Raw genomic sequence first — 17,772 nt, 5'->3', positions numbered from 1 at the left:
GTGTTTGCTGTCACCCCACGTCTAGTCTGCACAGTTGAAAAGCCAGAGTCAAATGTGGCAAAGTGTGTGTGTGTTCTTGTGCAGTCTGGCAGTTTGTCTAACTCTACAGTATTTGTCCTTTGTCTTTCCTCACCCTCTGCTTCCTTCCACGACAGATACACAGCAGTCGCCATGCCCATGCTGTACAACACGCGCTACAGCTCCAGAAGACGAGTCACTGTCATGATCTCGGTGGTGTGGGTTCTGTCCTTTGCGATATCATGCCCCCTGTTGTTTGGCCTAAATAACACAGGTAATAGCAGGAACTGTGGGCTCCCTTGCTCTGTTGCACTGTGATCTGTGCTATTGCTCAGTGCTTCCACAGTATTTAGGCTTTTATGGGACTAAGGAGTAGACTCCGTATGACAGCGGTAGGTGATACTAAATTGTATGACTGCTGTGAATGGGGTAAACAGTGTGGTGGTGCGTTTGAATGCTCCTTTTTCATACATATTGTATATTCATCCAAAACGGCCCTTTTAGGCGTTATGCCCTGTATCGACCAACTCAGTGGCCTTGCGGTTCGTGTCCACATTGAGATCGAAAGGTTTGAGTGATTGATCCTCGGCCTTAGTCACACTAAAGCCTGTATGAATGGGACCCGATGCGTCTCAGCTTGGCACTCAGAATTAACGAGGTACAATTGGGGATAAGACTCTGCAATAGACTAGCGTCCTGTCCAGGGGTTGTACTTGTACGTCAAGCTGCGTGTCATGCTACAGAGAATGGCTCCTGCTCCAATGAGCTGTTCCTGCTCACTCGTGCAACTGGGCTACTGGTTTGGCGGGTATTGCTGTTTTCTGTATTGACCGGAGCTCAATTTTGTTTTCCTCCCTAGCGACTCGCGACGAGTCCCTGTGCATCATCGCCAACCCGGCCTTTGTGGTGTACTCCTCCATTGTGTCCTTCTACATTCCCTTCATCATCACTCTGCTGGTCTACGTGCAGATTTATGTGGTGCTTCGCAAGCGTCGGAAACGGGTGAACACAAAGCGCCCGTGTCAAGGGACAGGCGACCACGACGCAGGCGCCACGTTAAAGGTGACTAGGCTGCAAGTCGTGTTTTTCAAAAATGAAGTGCTTGACACACTTAGGGAGAGAGACAATTCAATTAAATCCATTGTCAACAACATGTCATGTGTTTTTGGAGAATGGAATCAAACATGAGGAAGCTAAATATTGTCCATAAAGTGCTTGCTGTTGCCAGAAATGAGATGCCGAACACACAGATAATGATTTTCTGTGAGGGGCAAGAAAAACACAGCAGATAGAATTCTAGCCAGGATTGAAAAGGGCACACGCAATTATCCTAAGGCATTTTAAGAGGGTTCTCTTCGCGTATTGAGATTATTAGCAACATATTCTGCTGTAATTGGTCATTGTTGGCCATTGTTTGTTGGCCTACTAGATTGGCAGGAGAGCTGAAATGCAATAGTAATTATGATGTACCTTTTCGTGACCTTTTCATTTTCTGGATATTGATTTTAGTGACATTAATGCGGATCAATACAGGAAAAGAAGCCGTGTATCTCTACATTGCTCATGTACATGCATACCTTTTGTCTTGGTGTGGGGAAGGGAGAGAGCAGATGAAATACATTCAGAACGTACCATGCAATTGCAAGGCAAATAGTCCTAATCACTTTTATACTGTGAGTCAATAAACTATTTCTGAAACAATATTGTCAGTTTAAGTCTGAGACTTTTTATTTCTGCGCTATTCAGTGTTATGGAGGTAATGATTCGAATGGGAATCAAATAACGTACGCTCAATAGAATTACAATTTGTTTAGTTTATTGTTAATTGTTCTTTACAATTGTGCCCTCTCAATGAGCGACTCGGAGACCTTTTGGTGCGTGTGCAGTGACTGTGTGCTAGCTTCTCTCCCCTGTTGTTGTTTCAGGAGAAGTGCAGTCACCCAGGAGATGTGAGGCTGTGCACTGTGATTGTGAAACCTAATGGGAGCTTTCCTGTCAACAAGAAAAAAGTGGTGTGTCAAGTATTTGTTGTGCTATTTTTACAGAGTAACTCTCAGAAGGAAATGTCTTTACTTTCAAAGGCAGTTAACAAGGTGTCACCTCTATTGTTCCCATTTCTCCCTGTAAGCAAGCTATAGAAGTTACTGCTACATTACTACTACTACTGCTGCTACTACTACTACTACTACTACTTTAACATTGTTGTTGATCTCTGTCAGCAGATCTTCATCAAAGAGGTGGCCCACGAAGGGGATGACATAGAGCTGGACGAGATGACCAACTGCAACCCTCAGAAACAGAAGAATGTGGACAATGCCACCGCCACGCCTGTCAGCCACCAGCTCCTACCGCCAACCAAGGCCAACGCCAGCCCCACCTCCGTGCCCCCCTCCCCGCCTGGGAGCTCCGTCAAAGTGGAGAAGAACGGCGACTCGAAGGACATACTGGTGGAAGTGCCGAAAGTGACTAAAGCGTTTCAGACCGAGGCCTTACCCAACGGGAAAACCCAGACGTCTATCAAGCAGCAACCCACTCTCATGAGTAAGAGGAAGATCTCCCAACAGAAGGAAAAGAAAGCCACTCAAATGTTAGCCATAGTCCTGGGTAAGTTGTTAGCATGAATACCACTTTGAATGTTTGAGAGTACTGTTGAACTTTTCAGGAGAGAGGAGGGATACAGAGACATTGGGGGGAAAAGTCTATTTTACTTTCACACATCATAAGCAATAAGACAACTCAATAAAATGTAGCTGATATCTTTATTTTACTAGCTGTAGTTTTCTGATGGCCTGTATAGGTATATTGTATTCATTTAGTAATCTTTAACTTGAAAATAGCTTACAGGCAGAAAGTCAGACAAGGAAACATTTTTTATTTTCATTGGGGAGAAATTAAGATGTATCAAGTTTATCTTCAGGACATGGTTCAATGTTCACATCAATCCAGTAACATGGTACTAGTTGGTTTCTCCGATCTTTTCACATTTTGTCTTCTCTCTCTCTCTCTCTTTTCAGGTGTATTTATCATATGCTGGCTACCTTTTTTCATCACTCATATATTGAACACCCACTGCACCACATGCAAGGTTCCTGCGGAGATGTACAATGCTTTCACGTGGCTGGGGTATGTGAACAGTGCCGTGAACCCCATCATATACACCACTTTCAATATAGAGTTCAGAAAAGCTTTCATCAAGATCCTGCATTGCTAAGGTTGGCGTTTGAGAAGGGAGCTGGAATGAAGAAAAGCGTCGCTTATAGCCTACTAAAATATACCTCATCCACGTGAGGACAGTGCACATGACCATTAGTCTCAGTGATGATCAATGACAAAATGGAGAGACTGAGTAAATGCCACACATGAAGTCTTGGGGACTTTTGTGGATTATTTGGTGGACTCGTGTTCTCCCACATGAATGTATATCGAGGAGTAACATCTTTATCAATGAACTGTTTCATGGAAACGTCATATTGGTCTTAACCATCTTGCTTGTCACTTAAGAGCCATCCATGTTAAGAAATGTAAAGAAAACACAAGAAGATGTTGTTTTTTTTAAATACTAAAGCAAGCCACCTATTTAATCTGTGTATAGGATGTCTTTTGATACTGGCTGAATCCCGCAAAGAACAACTAGATATCAGCAAATCAGTGTTCATCTCAGTGTTAAACCTAATAATATTAAACTGGTCATCCATGAGCTCTGCATCTTTAAACCAGCCACAGAATGGAATGTTGTGTCACATAGAGATAAAACATTTTGACTCGTAGTTTTCTCAATGGTCCGCTTGGCAAGAGAGGCAGCCACAGGTTTGTGATAAATTGAATTATTATTAATAATAGTATGATGATTATTATTATTGTTATTATTATACAAAAAAAAACTCTACAGCCACCACTGGTCAATGGTTCCTGCCTGTGCCGGAAGGACCATGAATAAGGTTTTTGTACAATTATTATTTACATTTCCTGTAGATGCTTTTTTATAAACACATTCTATGTGATTATATGCCTGCAATGAAAATGTGATGCATGTTACATTGCTCCTTTACATGGATTCTCATGAAATGTAAATCAAAAAAATAATAATATGTCCAATAAATTGAGTTATGAGACATGTGCTGTGCCATATAAATGTCTTATTCTTTGACGCTCTATACATACTGTTTATATACTGTAATACTGTGTAAATCACAATGCAAAACGTTGTACCACTACTAGGCCAAATACTCTAATATAATTGGTCGAGCGGGTGTTGATTATTTTCCTGGTAATACACTGCAAAAAAAATGATATGGCAATGAAGTCGTCTCAACAAAGATGTCTAATGGGTTCGCACTCCAAAATATGTTGTATAAAGCTTCTTTTTAATTTATTTTTTTAACTGCATCAGGGATAGTTTACACAAACGGGTTTGGCTTTACCGCCTTCTTCAGTGTGTAGGTACAATTATCTTCAATTCAAAACAGCGTTTGTAAAAAAATATATATATATATATATAAAGGGCCTCACGCCATTCCATATTGATGTTTTCTGTAAACGAGTGGATTGTTCTCTGTGCAGGAAAGCACACTAAACATGTTTGACTATTTCTTGATTTCCGTTATAATGGAACATCGCGTACGATATCTACAGCTCAAAAAAGACAAATCAACAACAAGTCTTTAGTTTTAATGCCCTTTAGGTCCTGTCTATGGTTTATGTGGTATGACACACAGCTTGATAAACAGGCACCATCTCCTAGGATATTATGTCATTAGCCCCATGGTAACCATTATCAGAGAATGTGGTTCGAGTCTCTCCACAGAAGGTCAAAGCCATAGGTTCTGATGACAGAGCAAAAAGATGTATGTCTTCAGTGTAAAAGGGATGCCACCATTCCCCTAATCATATGTCATCTTAAACACTGCGTGGATTTTCTGCCCCGTAGTTACCTGTTTTGACATATCTAGTACCTCATCACTATCCCATGAGATGTCTCCCCACTTCACTGAACGTATACCCTGGCTGTCTGGCCTGATACCATCAACAATGGCAAAGAATAGAGCTATAGTAGCTTTCACATACAGAACCCCATTATTGTACAGGTAGGATAGTATGCCAATTACCAGATCCAAATGTACTTACAGTACAATGAGTGCATTCACTTTTAGAATGTCTTTGTCATCCCTGTGGGACTTAAACCCATGACCTTGGTGCTGATGGGTTTTTTTTCTGACCAAGTGATGTGCTTTTGTATACCTTGTCTGAATTTGTTTGGCATTCGGACATATCCTGACGTCACAGGATACGTCTCATCGCAGGCTGTTGTGTAATAACGGGAACGTTGATTTACTCTTTAGCCATGGTTCCTCTGTGCCTGAGCCATTTGACAATCTACCTCTCTCTTTCCTCCTCCTTGCTCTGTAGCAAGGTTCCTTTAGAAACGATTTTAAACACTAGTCGTTTGCTACAACCAACCCCCTGGCACCATGTCACATTCTCCAGAGCCCCAATTCAAACAGCACCCTGAGTCTTCAAAATCCTGTTCTTCAGATGCTCTGTCACCTTCAATGACCCCCAATACCAACCATACATGTACTATCCCCGGTCACTGTCAATCTGAATGTCCTCCCCTCCATCCGTGATGATGACACAGTCAGGCCCCCACAGTGTTGTCTACACTTTAAGGAACCGTCTGTGACATTGATTCTCCTCAAGTTTCCTTCATATCGACTGTAACTTTTGACAAGCACTTACCTCGAGGGACAACTGGAAACACTGAATAATCTCTGCACCGCTCTGATGCAAACCATCAGTGGAGGACAGGGATTGGCCTCCTTCCAGTGTACATCCCTCTTCCTCTGATCTCTGAAGCAACTTTTCTCCTTTTCCTCGCCTGCTATCACCCTAAGGCTTGCCTGAGCCACCAGTGATTGGCATGTTCAAATAAAGTAGTAGTGGTGGTGTGTGTTCCAACACTGGGGCCCTTTAATGAACTGAGTCAAGAAGGCTTGCCAGGCATTGCATTATTGAAAAGCTTCCACACCCAAGCTGTGATCAGGCGGCCTGAAAGCCTCTTAATGGACTTGGTGTCAGAGCTTCCAATGTGATTGTTAGATCATCAGCCATTGCCATTTACCTCCAGCGTGAGCTGTGAAGTCGTGCCACTCGGACGAGTGATTTCTGTGCTGCAGGGAGCATGGTGGATGGATGATTGCCTGTCAGAGACGGAGCATCCTGGTTACTGCGTTGTGGAAGTCAAACCTAACAGGATGTTCTGAACTGCAACTGACTTCACCTCTCTGTCTCGTCTCTCCTCATTGAACTGAAGAGCACATATCTACATCTATGGAGTTAGATCCAGTTCAGACCAGTTCATCAGTAATGGTGGCCTAGACATGACTTTGCACCGACAGGGTTAGACAGGGTTAGCTGAAATATTACAGTAGATATAGAGATATAACAGAGGTACAGGCCCAGCTCGCTCTTCAGAAAAACACTAAAGATTACTTAAGGCTACTGTGCATTGCAAGTGACAAAAATTGAGTGGATACATTTCTCATCACACTGTACGTATCAATCTTAGTCGGCCAGGATCCCAGGACATAATCTTGGGAATGTTTGTATCACTGTTTTCTATCAGTAATGATAAATGTTGTTTACTACCTGGACTTTTAGGGTTGTTATTGTACTGTCTTCCTGACAGAGATGGCACAGATTAAAACGTAATAAAAAGAACAGAGATATTAAATACAGAAAACACTGAAATATGCAAATACAGAATTTCAGATACTTTTTTTTTTCTCTCCCAAAAACCCATTCTTTCTACTGCTGTATGCATTCACATTGTATTGAGCCACAGCATACGCCGCATTTAACATTTATTTGAAAGACTTTCCTCAGTATTTCACCCCAAATTTGTTTATTTGAGAGTCTGAGATGGTTGGCCCAAGGTGGTCAATTCCATTAGGAGGAATACTGTAGCAGTTCATCCAGAAATCAATTTACTGGATACAGATATCCTGAGAGAGATGTAACTTTTGTCATTAGAATTGCGCTCTATTCTGGATTACTGCTGTGAAGTCTAAAGGGTTTCAAGAGAAGCCCACTAGCAAATAGGCCGACAGTGCCTTCGGAAAGGGTTCAGACCCCTTGACTTTTTTCACATGCTGTATTACATTTCACAAATGTATTACATCGTTTTTTCCCCCCTCATCAATCTACACCCATAGTGACAAAGCAAAAACAGGTTTGTTCAAATGTTTTGCTAATTTATAAATAAATACAAATCTGAAATGTCACATTTACATAAGTATTCAGACCCTTTACAGCCTCGAGTCTTCTTTGGTATGACGCTACAAGCTTGGCACACCAGCGTTTGGGGGAGTTTCTCGCATTCTTCTCTGCAGATCCTCTCAAGCTCGAGGTTGGATGGGGAGCGTTACTGCACAGCTATATTCAGGTCTCTCCAAGTCTCTCCAGCTCTGGCTAGGCCACTCAAGTACATTCAGACACTTGTCCCGAAGCCACTCCTGCATTGTCTTATCTGTGTGCTTAGGGTCGTTGTCCTGTTGGAAGGTTAACCTTTGCCCCAGTCTGAGGTCCTGAGCGTTCTGGAGCAGGTTTTCATCAATGATCTCTCTGTACTTTGCTCCGTTCATCTTTCCCTCAATCCTGACTAGTCTCCCAGTCCCTGACGCTGAAAAGCATCCCAACAGCATGATGCTGCCACCACCATGCTTCACTGTAGGGATGGTGCCAGGTTTCTTCCAGACGTGACGAGTTCAATCTTGGTTTCATCAGGCCAGAGAATTTAGTTTCTCATTGTTTGAGAGTCTTTAGTGAACTCCAAGTGGGCTGTCATGTGCCTTACTGAGGAGTGGCTTCCGTCTGGTCACTCTACCACAAAGGCCTGATTGGCTGAGTGCTGCAGAGATGGTTGTCCTTCTGGAAGGGTCTCCCATCTCCATAGAGGAACTCTGGAGCTCTATCAGAGTGACCATCAGGTCACCTCCCTGAAAAATACCCTTCTCCCCCGATTGTTCAGTTTGGCCGGGTTGCCAGCTCTAGGAAGAGTCTTGGTGCTTCCAAACTTCTTCCATTTAAGAGGAACTGGTCCAGATTTGAATTTGAGAGGCTGGAGTGGCGCAGCGGTCCAAGGCACTGCATCTCAATGCAAGAAGGATCACTGCAGTTCCTGGTTCAAATCCAAGTTACATCACATCTAGCTGTGATTTGGAGTCCCATAGGGCGGTGCACAATTGGCCCAGCATTGTCCTGGGTAGGCCTTCATCTTAAATAAGAATTTGTTCTTAACTGACTTAGGCACTTAGATAAATCAAAAATGTATTAAAAGAATGATGGAGGCCACTGTGTTCTTGGGGACCTTCAATGCTGCAGAAATATTTTGGTACCCTTCCCAAGATCTGTGCCGAGACACAATCTTGTCTCGGAGCTCTACGGACAATTCCTTCATCCTCATGGCTTGGTTTCTGCTCTGACATGCACTGCCAACTGTGGGACCTTACATAGACAGGAGTGTGCCTTTCCAAATCATGTCCAATCAATTGAATTTACCACAGGTGGACTCCAATCAAGTTGTAGAAACAACTCAAGGATGATAAATGGAAACTCAATTTCGAGTCTCATAGCAAAGGATTTGAATACTTATTAAATAAGGTTTTTCTGTTTTTCTAAAAACTTGTTTTCACTTTGTCATTATGGGGTATTGTGTGTAGATTGCTGAGTATTTTGTTTAATTTAATCCATTTTAGAATAAGGCTGTAACATAATAAAATGTGGAAAAAGTCAAGGGGTCTGAATACTTTTCGAAGGCATTGTTTACCACTCAAATTCAAATCTGGACCAGTTCCTCTGCATTTTTTTCATGATTTTTCATGACTGATTTAGACCTGGGACACCAGGTGGGTGTACTTCATTTTCAGGTAGAACAGAAAAGCAACAGTATTTCAGACTTCGTAGTGTATGAGATTTGAATACCCCTTTCAAATCAAATCAAATTGGTGACATACACATGGTTAGCAGATGTTATTGCGAGTGTAGCGAAATGCTTGTGCTTCTAGTTCCGACTGTGCAGCAATATCTAACAAGTAATCTAACAATTCCACAACAACTAGGCTCTGAGGGGAGGAGGAACCAGGTTCTGAGGGGTGGCCAAGATGTGACAGGTAGTCCCGAGGGTGGTCCTATGGCTCAGGTCCTGAGAGAGAGAGAGAGAGAGAGAGAGAGAGATAGAGAGAGAGAGAGAATGAGGTAGAGAGAGGTCCCCAGCTATAATAAATGCATCATCAGGATATATGGTTTCCAGTTTGCATAGTCTAGTGAAGTTCCTTGAGGGACGTCGTGGTATCGGCTTGAGGGGGATATACTCAGCTGTGACAATAACCGACGAGAATTCTCTTGGGAGATAATACATTTGATTGTGAGGAATTCTAGGTCAGGTGAACAAAAGGACTTGAGTTCCTGTATGTTGTTACAATTACACCATGAGTCGTTAATCATGAAACATACACCCCACCCTTCTTTTTCCCGGAGAGATTTATTTCTGTCGGCGCAACGCACAAAGAATCCCAATGGCTGTACTGACTCTGACAACATATCCCGAGAGAGCCATGTTTCTGTGAAACAGAGTATGTTGCATTCCCTGATGTCTCTCTGGAAAGCAACCCTTGCCCTAATTTCATCTACCTTGTTATCTAGAGACTGGACATTAGCAAGTAATATACTCGGAGGCGGTGGGTGGTGTGTGCGCCTCCGAAGTCTAACCAGAAGGCCGCTCTGTTGACCTCTTCTGTTCAGATTCCCTGGGTAGTTAAGACAAAGGATCCGCTTCGGGAAAGTCGTATTCCTGGCCGTAGTGCTCGTAAGTTGACGTCGCTCTGATATCCAATCGTTCTTCCCGGCTGTATGTAGTAACACTTAAGATTTTCCAGGCTAACAACGTAAGAAATAACACATTAAAAAACAAAATACTGCAAAGTTTCCTAAGGACTAGAAGCGAAGCGGCCCTCTCTGTCGGCGCCATCTTTAGCTGGCCTAGACAATCCCAAAGAGCAAATACCGTGACAGATCCTTCTGACAGGTCCCTCCAGTTTATGAGAAAAACTCCAGTCCGCCCACACTAGTCGGCGCTCAGCTGCATCGTAAATCGTGGAGTTGAGTTAAGTTTTGTCGGCTATTACCCCATGTGGGGGGTGGGCTAAGCTGGTGACATATGGAACTGTTTTAAGATGGTCATGCTATGGATCATTTAGCTATTTGATTTAGAATTTTAGGACCCCTTTAGGTATCAGAAAATGTTGATCCCCGGGTGGCGCAGTGGTTAAGGGTGCTGTACTGCAGCGCCAGCTGTGCCACCAGAGACTCTGGGTTCGCGCCCAGGCTCTGTTGTAACCGGCCGTGACCGGGAGGTCCGTGGGACGACGCACAACCCCTCCCTAACCCAGCGTCGTCTGGGTTAGGGAGGGGTTGGCCAGTATGGATATCCTTGTCTCATTGTGCACCAGCGACTCCTGTGGTGGGCCTGGCGCAGTGCGCTAACCAAGGTTGCCAGGTGCATGGTGTTTCCTCTGACACATTGGTGTGGCTGGCTTCCGGGTTGGATGTGCGCTGTGTTAAGAAGCAGTGCGGTTGTGTATCGGAGGACACATGTCTCTGCCAAGCCCGTATGGGAGTTGTAGCGATGAGACAAGATAGTAGCAATTGGATACCATGAAAACGGGGTAAAAAAAAATGTTGAACCCCTTTTGTGGGTAGGCTCAAAACCACATTAATTGTTTTTAACCAGTACTGGTTACATTTAGATTAGGTCTGTGACAATTGTGGGGGTTGTAGAGCAAAACAGAGAACACCGTTGTCTTTGTGAGAATCTCCTGTTTCCACAGTGGGGTTACATTAGTTTGTAGCCCAAACAGTTTTGACGCTACAAACTTCTGTTGGCACATCGACGGTATCGACTTCAGACGAGTCCCCTGACACTTGTGAGGGTTGTAAAGCAAACCGCCACAGTTGTTTTCGTGAGAAGACTGATTTCCGGGATGTCTCGTGGTTTGACAAATACCACTGAGCACCGCAGATTAGGAAGTGTGACACTGCCGGATGATATCTCTGTCTTAAACAGACAGATTTTGATGGGTAACTTTTTGTTATATAACTTAAGAGTGATGCACCCGACTCTAGAGGGTTATTAGATAAGCATACTATTGTCCTTAATGTCTGCATATGTAAGGTCTTGGTAGATAAGCATGGAGGACAGATTTTGTGGCTGATAGACAATATTGGCAACTTGTCCCTAAGCTTTAGATGCTCGACCCTTACTTAAAAGGGAACATTTTCTTCAATTCACGCAATTAGTCAAGATGGAGTCGTTTGTAATAATTTATCCCTCTCAGGCACAGTATCAATCTAAATCTTGGTACAATCTATCTCATTTGAGGCTGGGGATTGCAAGAGGAGTTGTGGAGCCTGTTGTTAATTGTGTTGGGAGTGTGGTGGAAGATTGGAGAGCTCTGAGAGCTCCCAAGGCGTCCCGGCCATAATCACATGCTTGGTGAGACAAGCTGAAAGCCGCCTCCTCCCTCCTCCCTCCTCCAGAGTCAGGGTGATGGGGAGAATAAGGCTGCCACAGCTGAGCCACTGGCAGATGTTGTGTTTGTTTTTCTAATGTGTTAATAAGACTGTTCTAGCTGGGCCCCAACCGGACACTAAGCCCTCTGCCTACTCACTAGAGCTGGCTGGTTGATTACCTTCATGCATTCATTTTTCACATGTATAAATCAATATTGTCAAGTACCTGGGCTGGGCTGTGTACGAGGTGCAGCTTCTGTTGTTTACTGAGGCTGGGGATAAAAGCTCTGCCACAGTCTGCCATCCTCTGGAAATAGCTATATTTAAGTGGCACCAGCTGCGACAAGTGTGTCTTTTCCATCCTAAATGTTCCCTCTTATTCCAATCATTTCCCCAGAGATTTGATTATGTTTGAGGAATCTTAATACAATCCCACATAATCAGTGGAGACTGTTAGTTAAATAACAAGGTGGATACTGTCCAAATAGCTGATGAATAGTTGAAATTTTACTCCACTTCAGACATGACATTTTTCACCGCAATGGGAGTTGTCTTTGATTACAACTGATGCATGTAGTTCAATTCATTCACATGCAGTTCATTAACATGCTCCCTCACTGTCACAAATGTGTTTCTGAGACAGAACTTATGGTTTCACTTTCACAGGGGAACCTCTTTTGAAGTCACCTTGCTGTTCCTCGAAAGGCCTCGAAACGCGATCTTCCACATCAATCAAAACGATATTGAGGACGATCAATGGTAGCCTATCTAATATTGAGGACGATCAATGCTATCTAAGGGGATGTCTGAGTATGTCTGAAGTTTTCAGGCTGCTCCAGCATCCAAAAGCCTTCCATAATCCATAATTTGCACTTATAAGCCTATAGCCATCTAGTTATCTATGTATTGATTCAGTTTAGGGCTACATTACACTATAGGCCTACAGTAAAATAGCTGGGGAAAGCAATCCGGCAAGTTCATCAGATCTTATCATAACTTTTTTCCATTCCTCCTGCAAAATACTCTTTTATAACTTGCTGAATGGCTTCTGGGAATTACATTACAATTTCTAAAAAAAAACTATTGTTGGAGAAGTAGAATGGAAGGACTTTGGGGTTAGTACAATTATGTAGGTCTGTTTGTTGGGGGACTAAATGACAGCGGAACTAAGATTAATGTTGTATTGTGTACAAATAGCCTTGGTGTGCTCTGTGGTTTTAGTGTTACCTTCATTCTTACTTTCCATTGTGCATCTTTAACCATCGGTTAGAATATTACTGTATGGGGTTTTCATCCCGCCATGTTTTGTAGCTATCTATTAACCAAGCAGTCAAGTCACTTACCCTTGCTATGTCAACAAATCACGTTTTTGACATGCCTAGTGAATGACTATTTTCTAATAGGATATGTGGAAACACTTTTTAAGGGGTCCTTATTACAGTGTAATTATATATGTAATTACACTGTAACAAGTATTGTCCCAGTGGCAAAAACGGTTCACAAACGGTTCACAGCAACAACAAAAAATACTTTAACTTATTAAATCATTAAACGGTGCGTTTGACAATGGGTCAATGACTTTAACCATCAATCCCAAAATAATTGACACATTAATAAAAAAGGTTATGGTTACGGTTGTGAGATAGTCATTTGTGCTTGTCAAATTGTAAGCCTATTAAGCTTGGTTGAATAATGGTTTATAAATGCACTTAAAACGGTGAATAGTCAAATTCCTATAAATTTCCTATAATATGACCTTGCAAGGAATATTTCACTTTCTCTGGTGATAGGAGTAACAACATTAAGTTGTACACAAGGCAGAAATAATGCAGTGTGACTCGAGTTTCGTCATCAGCTGGAAGACAGTGTCTCGTTTTGGTCAGCGTCAGCAGAGAAAAGGGAGAGCGGAGGGATATTAAAAAATTCTTAGGGCTAGGCCCCTTTTTTCTCAATTTCCGCCTGAATGACGTGCCCAAAGTAAAACTGCCTGTTGCTCAGGCCCTGAAGCCAGGATATGCATATAATTGGTAACATTGGAAAGAAAACACTTTGAAGTTTGTAGAATGTTTGGTTTAAATGTAGGAGAATATAACACAATAGATGTGGTAGGAGAAAATCCAAAGAAAAACTATCTGAGGAGTAAATAGAAACATATTTTGACTCGTTGAAACAAATTTTAAGGGTAGATTTTTGGATTCCTTTCTCTGCATGTTGAACGAGTGGATTGCTCAAATCGATGGCGCCAACTAAACAGACTTTTTGGGATTCAAAGAAGGATTTTATCTAACAAAACAACACTACATGTTATAGCTGGGACCCTTTGGATGACAAATCAGAGGAAGATTTTCAAAAAGTAAGTGAATATTTATTGCTATTTTTGAATTTATGAAACCTGTGCCGGTGGAAATATATTTTGATGTGGGGTGCCGTCCTCAAACAAGCATGTTTTCACTGTAATAGCTACTGTAATTAGATTAACAAGAATTTAAGCTTTCAACCAATATAAGACACTTATATGGACCTAAATATTGAAATATATATTTTTGAATGGTCTGAGAAGAACAACACTGCATTGGCAAGGCAATTCAAGCAAAGCCAATGTATGCAGTGATGATGTTTTGGGCCTATAGCCTACTGGACAAACCTCATTACCACAGTACTGTTTTTAATAAGTTCATGTTGGATGGGCTTATGTTTTTTAAGGGATGTAAAAAAAACAAAAAAAAGTCATTTTGTCTTAGAAAGTGATCTCGACTCAAAAAAGGTTGTTGACCACTGATCTACAGAATAGACTTGCATGAAATCTGGTGAGTTTTGGGGGATTTGCTAGAACACTAGCTAGCAGCTAGTTTTGCAACCTTGACTAGCTAGGGTAGCAGGTAGCCTAGTGGTTAGAGCTTTGGGCCAGTAACTGAAAGGTTGCTGGATTGAATCCCTGAACTGACAAGGTAAAAATCTGTTGTTCCGCCCCTAAGCAAGGCAGTTAACCCACCTGCTGAAGACACTGTGGCCCCATCTGATGAGACCCCCGGACAGGGCCAAACAGGAAGGATATAACATCACCCACTTTGCCAAAGCTCTACACAATATTGTGCTGCTGAGGTATAATAAACAGATGTATATATAGAGTACAGGGAACATAAGGTTGAATATATTATTATAGACCTGCTAGATCTACTGTCTCTTTTATATTATGACATTTCAGCTAGATCTACTGTCTCTATTATATTATGACAGACCAGCTAGATCTACTGTCTTTATTATATTACAACAGACCAGCTGTATCTACTGTCTCCATTTCACTTTGGCCATTGTTGTGGGCCTACCCTCCCCTCAACAGCCTCAAATAGGCTATTTCATGTGGGTTGGGGTGGGGCAGCAGACACATTTCATCACTTTTCATTACATCATTTCATCACATTTCATTACATTACATTTTTATATATTTATTCTAAAATGTAAAAAAATCACAAATAATATTTTATATTATTAATTTCAAACAAGGGCATTAGCACGAGAAGAACTTACCAGTCGAAAACGGCGACGTTGTTCCTCTTCTGCAGGCACTGTTACAGATTATACACAGTGGCTACAACTCTCCGTTCAAAAAATATTCCTCCACTTGGGAATCGCTAAATGAATCGTCCTACAACAATCTCTGTCTCACTTTTCCGATCAATTTCTTCTAAAATTGTGTGTACATCTGTATATCTAGACTTAGATTTAGCTTTCCCTGACTTAGTCCCCATACTGATTGATATATAAACAGCTGAATCTGCACGTTTACCAAAACAACGCTGTGCGTAAAATGCCTAGCTCCTTCCGGAATAAAACTTCAATAGCGAAACTCTCTTTACGCCGGAGTTTACGACATGGGTTGGTCTTCCAACACACAACCATTGCATATTGCCATTTACCTCAGCTCATTGGCTATCTACCCAGCTAGATTTCAAGACGATCAGTGGTCATTGGGTTAAAATACAGTCAAGACAGACATGTGGTTGCTTACGCAAGCAAAACCCTCAACCCTGCTGAACATAAATACTCAGACTGCGAAAAAGTGCTGCCGTCAACAGTCTGGGCAGTCAAGCACTTCACCAGTTACGTTGGCAGACCAAAATCATAGGAGCATAGGAGCATGTCACTAACCAGGGACTTTTCTGATGAGCCAACGACTCCGGGAGGTAGCGGTACACAACAGCAAGATAGCGGCTTGGCTAATGACACTGCAGAGCCATGATGTGGTAGTAAACTATGCATGATGTGGTAGTAAACTACAAAAAACCTGCCTTTGTGAGGGGCTTGGCGGTGTGTCAAAGCTGGGGAGACGATGACACCAATTTCAAACCGCCCCCATTTGACGTAGCTCCGCCGTTGCCTTTGAACCATCACTACTTCGAAGAGCACGTATGTCTTGGCATGCCGATGGCTGTTCTTACTGTCATCTAGATCACTTGCAAGCTGGTGTGGAATTGGTATGGCAGAATGACAATCAGTGCAAACCAATTCAATTTCAACTGGGCAGCAAGAACAGCCAGTGTGCAGAATTTGATGATGTACTTATCACCCTGCCGATAGCATGGCGAAATCTGGTGCACTTCATGGCCCTCCTTGGGTGTTCGATGCTGGGGACACACTGATCACCGGTAACCCCATGGTGTCTGCGATCACGCGTAGCCATGTAGCACTGCGGGAAACATCTTCGCACAAACATAATGTGTTTCTAACTCATTCTTTCCAGAAGGGTGACCTGGTAGCAATGCAACACCAAGATGAGACCATCGCCACTTTGATGGCTTTCTTGTCTGATCCTGTCAATCACCCAGTGACCGAGCTGGCTTTGGCAGGCTCACATGACATGCGTTCGCTGTACGCCACTAAACAGCGCCTCACACTTGTAGATGACCTACTGGTATATGTTTAAGGAACTGACGCCACACAATGGTGGATGGTTCCCAAAACACAGAGGGGGATAATGATAGCTCATGCGACAAGCCACGTGGAGGCCATAGGGGGGGTCAAGGTTACATGCGAAGCATTGCAACAGGTGACCCGCTTGCCTCACATGGAACAAGATGTGGTACAATACGTGAGGGGGTGTCTAGTTTACTGCCAGTTTCAACCCTCCAAAACACTTCACAGAGCACCCTTGCACCGTGTCTTATGCTTGGAGCTCGATACAGATCGACTCAGCTGCCAGGTCAGCAAGAGGAAACAAGTATCTCCTCACAGTGACTTACACATTCACAAAGTGGTTGGAGTGCCTGCCAGCAACCAATGACAGTGGAAACCATGGGTGTTCTATTGCTGAACCACGTTTTCAGTCGTTTCGGCCTGCCAGTAGAAACTGTGGACAGCGACCGAGGAACCAATATCTGGGCTGCTATAATGACTGAATTGTGGCGTCTTCTGGGAGTCAAAATCCACATCGCGTACCACCCTCCAGCAGAGTAGAAAGGAGCAATCAGACAATTGTCAAAATCCTGAGGAAATACAGTGCCTTGCGAAAGTATTCAGCCCCCTTGAACTTTGCGACCTTTTGCCACATTTCAGGCTTCAAACATAAAGATATAAAACTGTATTTTTTTGTGAAGAATCAACAACAAGTGGGACACAATCATGAAGTGGAACGACATTTATTGGATATTTCAAACTTTTTTAACAAATCAAAAACTGAAAAATTGGGCGTGCAAAATTATTCAGCCCCCTTAAGTTAATACTTTGTAGCGCCACCTTTTGCTGCGATTACAGCTGTAAGTCGCTTGGGGTATGTCTCTATCAGTTTTGCACATCGAGAGACTGAAATTTTTTCCCATTCCTCCTTGCAAAACAGCTCGAGCTCAGTGAGGTTGGATGGAGAGCATTTGTGAACAGCAGTTTTCAGTTCTTTCCACAGATTCTCGATTGGATTCAGGTCTGGACTTTGACTTGGTCATTCTAACACCTGGATATGTTTATTTTTGAACCATTCCATTGTAGATTTTGCTTTATGTTTTGGATCATTGTCTTGTTGGAAGACAAATCTCCGTCCCAGTCTCAGGTCTTTTGCAGACTCCATCAGGTTTTCTTCCAGAATGGTCCTGTATTTGGCTCCATCCATCTTCCCATCAATTTTAACCATCTTCCCTGTCCCTGCTGAAGAAAAGCAGGCCCAAACCATGATGCTGCCACCACCATGTTTGACAGTGG

General features: G+C 42.8%; 1 protein-coding gene across 7 annotated transcripts in view; it reads left to right on the top strand.

Annotated features, from left to right (window-relative positions):
- Positions 1 to 4,132, top strand: part of drd2a (dopamine receptor D2a) — a 32,347-nt gene extending 28,215 nt beyond the window's left edge. For 2 of the 7 annotated variants that reach the window (XM_036964601.2, XM_090223412.1), the window contains 5 exons: positions 156 to 292; positions 878 to 1,080; positions 1,944 to 2,030; positions 2,238 to 2,622; positions 3,033 to 4,132. In XM_036964601.2, the coding sequence (XP_036820496.1) occupies positions 156 to 292; positions 878 to 1,080; positions 1,944 to 2,030; positions 2,238 to 2,622; positions 3,033 to 3,229 (1,009 nt within the window). In that variant the 3' untranslated portion in view covers positions 3,230 to 4,132. 7 annotated transcript variants of the gene reach the window in all.
- Positions 4,133 to 17,772: the final 13,640 nt, after the last annotated feature.

Source organism: Oncorhynchus mykiss, chromosome 27, assembly GCF_057628025.1.
Source record: "Oncorhynchus mykiss isolate SJ-2025 chromosome 27, ASM5762802v1, whole genome shotgun sequence".
Taxonomy (NCBI): Eukaryota; Metazoa; Chordata; class Actinopteri; order Salmoniformes; family Salmonidae; genus Oncorhynchus; species Oncorhynchus mykiss.
Note: the sequence above shows the minus strand (reverse complement) of the source record. Positions and strands in the feature narration are given on the sequence as shown.